Source organism: Pygoscelis adeliae, unplaced genomic scaffold (genome assembly GCF_000699105.1).
Source record: "Pygoscelis adeliae isolate BGI_AS28 unplaced genomic scaffold, ASM69910v1 Scaffold232, whole genome shotgun sequence".
NCBI lineage: Eukaryota > Metazoa > Chordata > Aves > Sphenisciformes > Spheniscidae > Pygoscelis > Pygoscelis adeliae.
The window spans coordinates 2,772,844-2,784,562 of NW_008824473.1; the positions used below are offsets into that span (position 1 = coordinate 2,772,844).

At 38.9% G+C, this 11,719-nt stretch overlaps 1 protein-coding gene across 1 annotated transcript in view; it reads right to left on the reverse strand.

Moving 5' to 3' along the window:
- Window positions 1-1,181: 1,181 nt before the first annotated feature.
- The window catches only part of VEZT (vezatin, adherens junctions transmembrane protein), a 58,614-nt gene continuing 48,076 nt past the window's right edge, over window positions 1,182-11,719 (reverse strand). The window contains exons 10-12 of the mRNA XM_009321353.1: window positions 8,007-8,107; window positions 6,612-6,819; window positions 1,182-2,633 (exon numbers count right to left, since the gene is read on the reverse strand). Coding sequence (XP_009319628.1) covers window positions 2,065-2,633; window positions 6,612-6,819; window positions 8,007-8,107 — 878 coding nt within the window. The 3' untranslated portion in view covers window positions 1,182-2,064. The remainder of the gene's footprint in view (window positions 2,634-6,611; window positions 6,820-8,006; window positions 8,108-11,719) is intronic.

The window sequence follows — 11,719 nt, forward strand, 5'->3', positions numbered from 1 at the left end:
GAACTCAAGGATCTCAAGTCAAGGATGAGGAAGACTTCTTTTTCAGAAGCACGGACAATGCTTCAAACACAATTTATCCAAAGCAGTTGTTCTAGACTTGATTAAAAAAAATTGCTACCACAGAGAAAATGAAACAGTGTTTCATCATCTTAGCCTAACCTTTTCAGGCCTACAGAAGAATATACTTTACCACTAAGAGGAGGCTTAGCTTCTGAATACAGTATGCAAAGCATCTTTTTTTTCTTTTACAAGTTCCCCGGGACATCATCCATTTAGCTTCCAGTCACTTAAACAAAATTAAGGGCACAGAACACAGTGTTACTGGTCAATGAAGAATGGCAAAACATTCTCTTCCCAAAATCTGTGTGTGAGGGAGAAGACAGGGATCATATTGTGAGAGAACACTGCAAGTCACGCACTCCCTTCTCTATCAATTGATATTTACCACTTTATGGTCTGTGAAAAAATCCGCATATTTAACAGCGCCCATACAAAATCACTAATAGAAGAGAGGGAGGTTGAAAGAAAGCACTTGTTTTCTGACATACGGTCAAGAGTTCCACCCTAACCTGCTGACCTTCGTTAGCTTCCCCACTTCCCACGACAGCATCCTAGGAAAAGATACTGCTCCGAACCACTTGCATCTAAAAACCCCTTTATTCTATAGAATCAGCAAGAGATAATAAATACCCTAAGTATCTGATGAGGTGTTTTGTGACTGGAAATGTATCCAGGTCCAAGTAGCGTACTCCATACAAAGAGGCGGCTCTCTCGCCATTAGCGACATGAGACCTTGGCTTCATTTTGTGTCAGAGGGCAAAAGGAAGAGAAGGCTGTGAAACCATTAACCAGCTCCTCTGTGAGGTGAGCATCAGTTTGCTGCTCCTCGTAACACCACCACAGAGAAAAAAAACAACCCACATAACCTCATACCAAACATCCAGACTTCAGTGTCAACTAAGTTACAAGATACACCTTAGAAAATACACAATTCTTGTTCTCTCACGGATTCTTAATCGCACAGGTTATAGTTGTGATCTAAGGAACAACGAAAGAACATTAGGGAAAAGCAAGTATGCTGTTTAAACAAAATACTGTATGTTGTTAAACACTCAGATAATTTTGCTTTAAGAAAATTACTTCAGGACATAAACAAAAATGTACAATCGATCATTAAATCAAACAATTATATTAAGGTTCAATTTACAAAAGGTTAAGAAATAATTAATAGCTGTTTTAATAAATAGGTATTTACTTCTCATCTATTATCAATCCAACAGATAGCTTCTAGCCGTCTATAGTACTTTCTACTGATGTGCTTATAACCCTCCCTAACACATATTACATATTTCTCTAACATGAATCACAACATCTAGAAATCATTTATTAACCCTTCATAAAATTCTAAATAAACCTTAATATGAAGCATGACTAACGTCATACTATTTCAGCCCCATACCCCAGGACACAGCAAATACTAGCTTTTTCAAGTTTTTATTTAAAATTCTACATTTTAGTTGGGAGCCACATCACTAGCCACAGAATCACAAATGCCGTCGGTGGCTTAGCCAACACACTGCAGACACAAGAAGTGAAACGGAAGTGGTGGGGGAAGATCACAGGGAACAGTTCAGGTTCTTCCAAAAGAAACGTCCTGGCTTTTTCGTCGGAACAAACATCGATACCACACAACAGAATCAGAGAGCAAAAAAAAGGAGTCTGTTGTAATTCAAGACATTGTTTTTCCTTCTTTTCAGAAAAAAAAAAACACATTACATTATAATATAAATAAATAAAACAGAAAACACAAAGGTAAATTCCAAAACCCACCAGTAGGATCTTAAAAAGGCAGCAGCCAACTATTTCTTGGATGCAGCCTAAACTTCTCTTACCTGCAAATTTTCAATATACTTGGAAGTCCTATTTAGTGTACCAGACTTAGGGAACAAGATGTATTATATTTAGGTCTCCTTTTTTTCCATCCAGTATTTTCATCTTCAAACCCCCACCTTAGTTTTTTCCATCAAATTGCCTGCTGTTGGTTTAACAAAGTTCAGCTCAGACTTATACTTTCCCTTCACTTTCAGAGCCTCTATCTTCATTCTCACAGTCCTCCACAAGGTCTTCACCCTCCTGTGTCTTCTCTTCCTCCTCCTCCTCATCTCCAAAAGTCTCTTCTTGCATTGTAGTAAAAGCTAAAGACCTGGCAGCAACTTGTGCAGCCAGACCAGATGTGAAGTTTAAATCTGTTGATATATGGAGCTGGGCCAGCCTATGCTTGATTTTTGAATGTAATGCATCCTTAGAGGGAGACTGTGAAACCTCTACTCCATCCATATCGCGCGGCTTGAGTTCTTCAACTTCCCCTTCATGCTGATAACACATTCTTTCTTCAGCCCCTGTAGAAATACCTTCACCAGTAGTACTGTCTTTGTTTTTCTCCATCTCAGGATCTTCATACAAATATTCTGTCCTGCTTTTATCAGCAGGATTCACTTCTGGATTAGTGTCTTTTTCTTCAGATTTATCACAACTTTGGCTGCAGTCCTGCTTTTCTGTATCTGAATTCATATGTGATTCCAAATTATTTAGCAGCTTCAGCGGTTCTGCAGGAGACAAGGGTTTCACTGCAGCTTAAAAAGGGGGAAAAAAATTAAATGATAACTAAAAGCAAGCTGCTATATATAAATAATTTATTTGTGTCTGAAAAGATGCAAGATTGTAAGGGTCAAAATGGCTTTAAAAAAACCCCAAAAAACAGAAACAAAAACCACAATCAAACTTAAACTTAAAATAAAAAACCTTAAAATAAAACAGTGTTTTCTCATCACAAAGCTGAAGTGAAATGTGATAGCTACTTGTTGTAATTACTTCTTAAAATCTGTGACATAAAGAGACAGCACGAAATTGATGATGTTTAAAACCGGCATCATACACAGATGATGCATTCAATGTTAAAGTGAAAAACAAGCAAAACTACTGCACTGTATACAGATTTGAACTGTCGTCGTTTTAAACAACAGTTTACCTAATCCAGTAAAGACAGCTGGTACATGAAAAAGTCCTTATAGGCAATATCTGATCTCATACACCACAACATATAAATACAACACGTATTCATACAGCCAGGTAAGGTGTCCTCACAAATAAAGTGTGGTTTAATTTAGCCTCTCTTGAAGTTAGTAGCAGCAGCGAGTCCCATTGCCAGCAACGGGATGCTTGCCAGGAAGTCTCTCCTCCCAGTGTTAGGGGTTAGTATAACTCGGTACAATCACTTCTTGAAGAACAGCCGTCTTTCTTTTTAAGAAAACGATATAATGTCCATTTCCAAGTAACAGATTCCCTAAACTGCAGTAGCTCCATTAGAGTAGCAGCACGAACATAAATGAGAGCGGCAACAGCAGATTCCCAAGTAGCATTTCCCTTTCTAATTCCATTCTGACTTTACCCCTGTAAGCAGAGATGAAAATAACTCTGGGAAATACACAAACTTTTCATGGGAAACAAAGTTTATGGTATTAGGATTTTTCCATCGCATCCTATTTCAGTAATATTTACTTTAGCTAGCTGAAGGCAGGCGCATCATTATGGTTGTCACATTGATAATTATTGTCATTCGCACACTGAAAGACTGTGGCTTCGGATTTGTATTGTATTGTTTGTTTTAAAACCTCACATACCGAAGGAGCGCTGCACCAGACTCATCTCAATTGTTAACGGGGTAGGTATTTCCCCATCTTGTAAAAAACCATGCTGCTGCTTATTTCTGCCCATTTGCTTGAAGAGGCAGGAATATGCACAGTAATCTTATCATTTGGGAGCAAACTTCTTGCCTACTTCCTCCAAAGAATACTTCCAAAGCCAAAATTTCTCAAAAAATAAATAGATACTTCAGATTGGTAGCTGGCCAATTTGCCGAGTTGATTAGTTAATAAGCAAGGTGGAATTCATCAATTCTCAGAGCGTAGCTTTCCAAATCTGAGAAAGAGCTGTGTAAGAACTGTTGTATGGACAAGGTGTGAGAAGGGGAAACAGCTGGGTACAACGCAACCACTGACAGAATGAACTTTTTTGGGGGGAAAGGTTAGGGGAAAGGCTAGAAGTGATTTTGCACCAGAAGAAAGTTGTTTTACAATGTTTGACAAATGAAAATGAAGCCAGTGACAGCTTCACAGACCTCTTCAAAAGCACTTCCATTTTACTGGCTCAACAGGATGCCAAAGGGCCAAAAATACAAGCTCACCTACACTCCCATAAATTACCTACCGCCCAGACCGTAAGCAGGACATGGTGCTGGGCCTGGGCAACTTTGCTTTAGTCTGGTGCTCTGCTAAGATGTTTTTCTTCTGGAATCCAACCTATCATCTCCAGTTGACTTCACGCTGTGTTCTTTAGACGTATCAACTTGTTTGGAGCTGACCTCTTTTATGTGGAAACCCTCACCAGCCCCCTCCTTCAACGAACCAAAAACCCTAACAAATCAGAATGGCTTGCCGGGTGCCTTGACTAACAGATTAAAGCCTTTGAGTATTTCAGGATCGTTTATCACAATAATCACAAGTTAGGAGAACACAGGATTTCTGGAATACGATCGTCCTGTAAAAGCAAGATTTAAGAGGGCTATGGAAAAGTGTGATATCACGGCCATCTGTTGGGCTTGGGCCAATGGGGAGACAAGAATATGAACCTTTCTGGGTTTAAATCTTCAAGATAAAGCAAGCCACAAATGTGGAAAGCACAGCTCATAAAAATGTTTCTTTAAGGAATGACTCGTGTGTATGGATAAATTAAAGTCTGCAGCAGTAATATACCAGGGTCCATTATGTCGTACTTAACTGACTTGTGTTTCTTTTGAAGAAATAATGAAGAAATTCCTTAAAAACCAGAAGATGTTATGTCTGCTGTCCATATCAGTCTTTCAGATCAGACACACGCAGTCTCCGAGCCAAAAGGAGACAATATTTATTACTTTCATGAACCGCGCTCATGTTTTCCAGTTTTGTACAGGATGGAAGTAATCAATGATTAGTCCTAGGCAGCTGGAGGAAATCATACCCTCCTCCCTCCCCACCACTGAATCTCTAATCCTAAAACAATGTAATATCTATACATGGAAAGGAAAGGAACCAACATGAGCCCCAAAGGCTTTCAGGTGAACAGTTACTGAAGACTACAGGAGTCAGCTGACTCTTTCCAGCTATGGCGACAAGTGGCCTGAGGATACACTGACAGGTATCAGCTGCTGACCTCGATAAGGAAATATCCTATGCAAGCTCTCCTGACGAGAACTCCTTCTGCAGCAGTCACTAGATCTGTCAAGACCTGAACTGGAGGTAGGGTTCCCTCCTTCTCCCTTCAACAGGGAGGAAAGGAAGACTTGAAGAGATTTATGTGAAGAGTTGTGTGGTGTCACATTTAAGACCAGAAGAAGGATAATACAGAAGTCCTGCTCTTGAGCAGACTCTGATGCAATCTGATGTTTTTTTAACTCAACTAGAAGAGAAGTCAATACCAACAGCCAAGTGATTTCTTTTACCATATTTGTAGCTAAATGGACATAAAGAAGAAAGTTGTGAAGAGCAGATGTTTTTGTGGGTTTGATGTCAAAAGAAACAGTCTCAGAAATAGGTATGGTCTGTTCCGGCGTGTTCCCACGAAATTATTGAAAGACGCAATCCATGGTCTTTTTTTCTGGTAGACACTGGCAGAGGCAGAATCCTTGGATATGTTGCCAGACCTGAGGGTTGTTTTTCATAACATAGAACATGAAATTTTTAGAGGACTTTTCCTAACCTGTCTTTAAGAGGAAGGAATGAAAATGGGAAAAAGAAAGGAAAAAGGAAAAGACAAACTACTGCCAATTTTAAAGATAATAAATCAAACAGCTCAAGCAGTGAAAGGAGTCAAGTTGTATCCAGTCTTATTGCTGGAACAGAGACAGACTATCTTGTTGAGGCAAGAGAAATTTTCATATTCCTGCCTTCAAGTGCAAGTGGATGGAGCTACCCAGCAGTCCTCAGAGTTAGTAAAGGCTAGTTTGGAAGAACTCTTCTTGTTAGGTTTTTGTTGTTTGTTGTTTTTTTTTTTTAACATATTCTGTATACTCACTCTTTCATGGAAACAAAAGCCAGTCTTACTCTTTTATGAGCCTTTAATATTTCAAAGTCTAGCTCTTGACCTTAACCTATATATTTTTGTAAGTCTGGGATAATTTCTGATGGTTTCTTTAAATTCTGAAAAGTAATTTATTTATGCACCCTGATTAAAATTCATATTTACTGGAAAGCCATGAAAGAAAGTCAGTTCAGTTTGCGTTGTTTATAGCCTGACAGTTCTCTTTATCCTGTCTTAATATTTTGTGTGTTTTAATATTTTAGCTCAATATTTTGTTTAGAGCCAAATTCCCATTTCAGCGAGTTCTTTTCAATATATAGTAAAATGATTGCTACGAGTAATATAAAGAGATGGAATAGCAAACTAAGGCCACACAGCTCTATCAAAGACACTACTATAGCTAAGCACTGTCCAAATTCTAACATAGTCAGATGTTGATGGCAAATAGACACCTACCCTTTCTTAGAAAGCAATTAATTTTCAAAAGCAATGCTTACCATGGTCACTGAATAGCAGCTGTTTCCATTTCTGTCTTTCTATTTCTGAAGCTTTAAATCCCAGTACAGATTTCAATTCTTGTAACACCCTCTTAGATTCCTGTCTCTCTCGTTCTTGTCTCTCTCTTTCTTCCTGGGAAAAGCAGTAAAAATCTTCCCTTTTGTATTCATTCTCCGTATCTGAATAATCCACATATGCTTCCAATTCCTAAAGAAAGAAAGAAAGAAAAAAAATTTTGATCTTCACTGTCAGTGTAGACCCTGTCCTACAATCTGATGCATGATCAAGTGACCTCAACACAAGCCAACCACAGTAATAGGATGGAGCCCTGTTTGAGCAGAGCCAGGGGATCTGACACTGCTCTCAGTTATATTTGTATAATTTTGGAGCAAGTCCACTCACTGAAAGTTAACCTTACTGCAGTCACCTAGGATTTACTTTCATACACAAGTGTGATCAAGTGATATACCTTGAAAATGGGAGTCCATTTCCCCATGATTACAGGTGGAAATAAGCAATGCCGATGTGGTGGTTTTTTTTTTTAAATTTACAGTGTAAGCAATTCTTCCTCAGTCAGGCATCTTGCTAATTTAACTTATGTAAATTCTTATTAAGAGGATGTTGAGAATAGCAAACTCCTCCTCCAATTTTAACTATATTGGCTTACAAGCATGACAAAACAGAGCTCCATTTATGTTATAACAGACAGCCAGTAACGTTATTAGTCCCAACTCTTTGATATTGAAAAAAATCTAGAGAGAATACATGTGGGGCAGGCTTGGGAGAAGGCGAGGGAGGGACAGGGCAGAGCATGGGTGTTCAATCCGCTTTCAGAACGCATCTGCCACTCAGTTCTGGGATGGAGGGGGCCAGCCTCTCTTCAAGACAGCCCAACCATCGCACATGAGTTCCCCAAGCACCACAAAACTGTTCAGTGTCACAGTCTGTTTTAGGTATCCAAAAATGCAGAGATTACTCAAACTGGAGGCAGGCTGGTTTGTTCTGGAGCTTGTCACTTCTGCAGCTGTGTCAGTTCATCCCACAATATGCAAGTAGGACTCTATTTTAAATACCGCCTTTTAGCAATTCACATTTTTTTCTATATTACCCTGAATTGTGTTGCTGCTCTCCTTTTGTCACTTATTTCTAATGATATATATGAGAAGAAGTGAATGCTAGTGCTCTTTTTTCCAGGATGGGGAATACCTCCCCATGGAACAGCAAAAGGAATACACATCATTTTTGTCTATAAGTCAAATTATGAAATGACACCGGCTACCTACTTGATCTGTCTCGGCAAGACAAGAAGGTCACTGCACAAGCAACTGAAAAAGGAATGGATACTGCAAACAAGCCCCAATTATTATTTTAAACAGTCCTATTTTTTTTTTTACCTGCTCTTCAGGGATTGGATCTTTGTTTTCTATGTATATGGCAGGCTGTGTTAAAGGTACTGTAGTACGCTGTAGGTTGTCACAGGAAACTTCAAGTTTGCCTTTAGGGGGAAAGAAGAAAAGGGATTAAAAAAAAAGAAGAAGATTGAGTGTTGAATGATGTTTTTGACTCACTCAGGCAGGGTCCAGGCGTTTTCATTAGGCAGGATTGGCACGCACAAAAAAAATGGTGAGAAGGCTGGTTAGAATATATTGAAACACTGTGTTAGAGAGCACTTAAATAACTTAGCTATTTTGGTATAAGCTGGGTCTGACGAAACTCATCTTGAAATACTTCAGCTAACAAATCTCAAAATTTTTATAGACTTTGAAAACCTGCAGGTGGCAAGAAAAATTGCTAAAACCAGAAAAGAGACTGGTGCCCAAGTTTAAAAAGAGAAGTAAAATAGTAAAATTATGGGCAAATCAGCTTCAAATCATTGGAAAACATTGGAAGAAATAATCAAGCAAAATTTACAGGGAGCTATTTGGAAGGTAGCAAGGAGATAAGTGACAGCCGGTGTGGGTTTGCTGAGAATAGAAGATGTCAAATCACTCCAATTTCATTTTCCAATGCAGTAACAGGTCTTATGAATAGAACGAAACCAAAGACGTTCTGCATTTTGTTTTCAGTATGGCTTTTGACACGGTGTCATGACATACTCATAAGCAAAATGCATAGGCCAGGAGAACTTGCTATTAGCTGCATAGAACAGTCTCTTGGACAACCAGAGTGTAGTTACCATTTTCAGACAGGAACAATATATTGAGTGAGGATTTGTCTCAAGTCCAATACTCTTTAATATTTCCAATGGGTGAAAGAAAAGTGTTTCAGCTCATTAAATCTGCTAACATTGGGATAAACTGCAAGGATACTGAAGGGCACAGTTAGAATCGAAAATAATACTGGGAAATCAGAGATACAGCTCAGGAAGAATTGGATTTCAGATACAGCAGTTTGGTGACAGTGGCTGCAAATTTTTCTGCTTTGGAATAGTCAAATGCACAAATACACGACAACTGACTGAGAAAAAGATGTGAGGAGCCTAGTAGTCAACTATACCCTGCTGCAAGCAAAAAGCCAAACCACATACTAGCACATATAAACAACAGCACTGACTGTTAGACACATGAAATTACATTTCTACTCTGGCACTGATCAGGCTGTGGATGGAACATAGTGCCCAGTCTGGGGCTCCTTCATTCAATAATATTGTGGACCAACTAGAGGGAGTCCGGAGGAAAACAGTGGAAATGACCAGAGGACTAAATAAAGCATAGTTGTCAGGGAAGAGCTGAAGGATGGAGAGTCACGTAGAGAAGACAGAAAGAAACATATTAACTGCCTTCAAAAATGTAAGAGCTATAAAGAGCAAATGGATTTCCACTGTGGGTGGATCAAAAGTACCGCTTTTAAATTGCAGCAAGAGATATTTGTATTCAGTAATAACTTTCTACTGGTAATGGAGTTAAGTGCTGGAATAGATGCCTGGAAATACTGTAAAATGTCTCTAAAGAGAGGTTTTTAGGAACAGGTAAACATTTACTCACAAACCCTAATTTACCCTTGAGAAGGGGAATGGGCTAGATGACCTCACCAAGCCCCACCTAACCCTATTTTCAATTTCTAATCTGTATATTGAATACTTAGGGATGGTATTCTGCAAGTAGGCAGTTCACATTAATGACAATTTTAGTGGTGCTCGGTTACCTGCTTTTGCAAACAGGACAAATATGTAATTCCCTAGTTGCCTGGGCTAAGCTAAAGATTTGACATTCCAGAAATATCTAAATGCAAAGTGTAAAAGAAAGGTGAAGCATGTAGTGAAATTTGAAGTAAGTGGAAAATTGACATGAGATACTTATTTTATAAATATCAAGCCCCCTTGTCCATTGCATAACTTCTCCCTTGTAATACAAACATTTTAATAATGACAGCAACAATAGAAATATGCTCCTGAAGGTATAAAGACAAATTTGGAAGAGTGTATGGAAGTTACCAATGAAAAGCTTGCCTTCCCAGATCAGAGGAGTAAACCAGCTGCTCTAACATGTACAGACTGCTCTGTTTGCCACCTACAGGGGACGATGCCATTGCTAAGGATATGCTTCAAGATCATGAATTCACAGTGTTTAAGTAAAACTGCTGCTGCTTCAGTTCCTCTCCAGTGGATCAAAGGACTACAAGATCCAGGAGCTCGCAGCAGAGTACTATGGCCTTGCTCTTATAAATATCTAAAAAAGTTGTATACATTTGCAGACAGAGACAGTTTAAAAGGAGAAAGGATGGAATTTAAACAGTTTGAGGGATATTATTTCAAAGATCATTAAAACAACACTGTAACTAGCCATAAAGGGTATTCCATTCTGTAAAATTAGCAGCAGATTACTACATGCTTAACTTGTCGAGGCTTTAAGTGGTAAATCAGTTTTATCAGTGACGAAAAAAGGTGAAAGACTAAAGAGAAGATAGCTGAAAGTCTAGAATCGACTGATGTTGGAAACGAGCAAAGATCTCCGTGTAGATCAATGACAGGTAAGTCTATTGTTGCCCAAAGAATTTAAGTAGAGGTGAATTCCCCTCAAGGTGCTAAAGCCCCACTTGCTCTCAGGTTCTGTTCTGTATCTGACAGGATCAGTGACTAACAGCACTGGTTCTAGAAATACACCAACTCCTGTAAACAAAGAAGCCAAACGGCATTCACTAAAGTAAGCATATATATAATACATGCTAGTATCACCACCCATGAAAGGCTGATGGGAGTGTATGAATGTTCAATCAGTTGGACTTAAAGGCTTTGCTTTGACAGAGTTTGATGCCATGAACTATTTAACGTAGCTGTAAGAAACCTGCTTTGACACAGAATGATTTAGGGCAAGAAGCATGCAGTGCTTGCTAAAGGAGACTCATCTGTTTATACAGAAAACAATTAAAGATACACAAAACTGCTCTGAAAATAAGTGATAGGCAGCTATGTAGGATACCACAACTAGGATAGCCCACAGTTCAAAACAGCTCCTTAGCGGCTGGAAACCTTCAGCTCCTGGTTCAACAACAGCACTCTGATGCTGGACAGACCAATGAGTTCCCAGTTTCTTCCTCTCCGCGGAGCAACACTGGCCCTTTGCTGCTGCAGCTGCTGAGCTGAGTTCTACTTCGCATGGAAGGAAACCTTCCCATGCTGAGAGCAGTAGGAACCAAGAAGGACAAGCAAAGACACATTTTTGCTCAGTATATAAACATGGTAAGAATGAAACCCAAGCAAACAGTGACTTTAAATACTGGATACATTTTGTATTTACAGATGAAGAAGCAAAAAAGACTTTTTCTGTTTAAACACTAAGGCACAATTATGAGATACTGCTATTTAACAAATATATACAGCTTTTATGTAATGAAATATTTTGTCTCAAAATTGGGTCTAAGCCATCAGAAACAGCTCCTTCTTCAACAGTGTTCATAACTGACACTGAAAACGGTATTCCCACTGCTCTACTGGTTGAACTAGTTAGTTGAACTAAACATCTATCGCAGCAAAAGTGCTGGGCATCCACTTAGACACAATGTTCTACTACCACGGGGTTCTTGCTACAGCTCTTGTCAAAAGATTCCTTTGGTTATGGATAATAGTGCATAAAGACAAAAGAAAGATGTGCTTAGCTGCTGTATTATT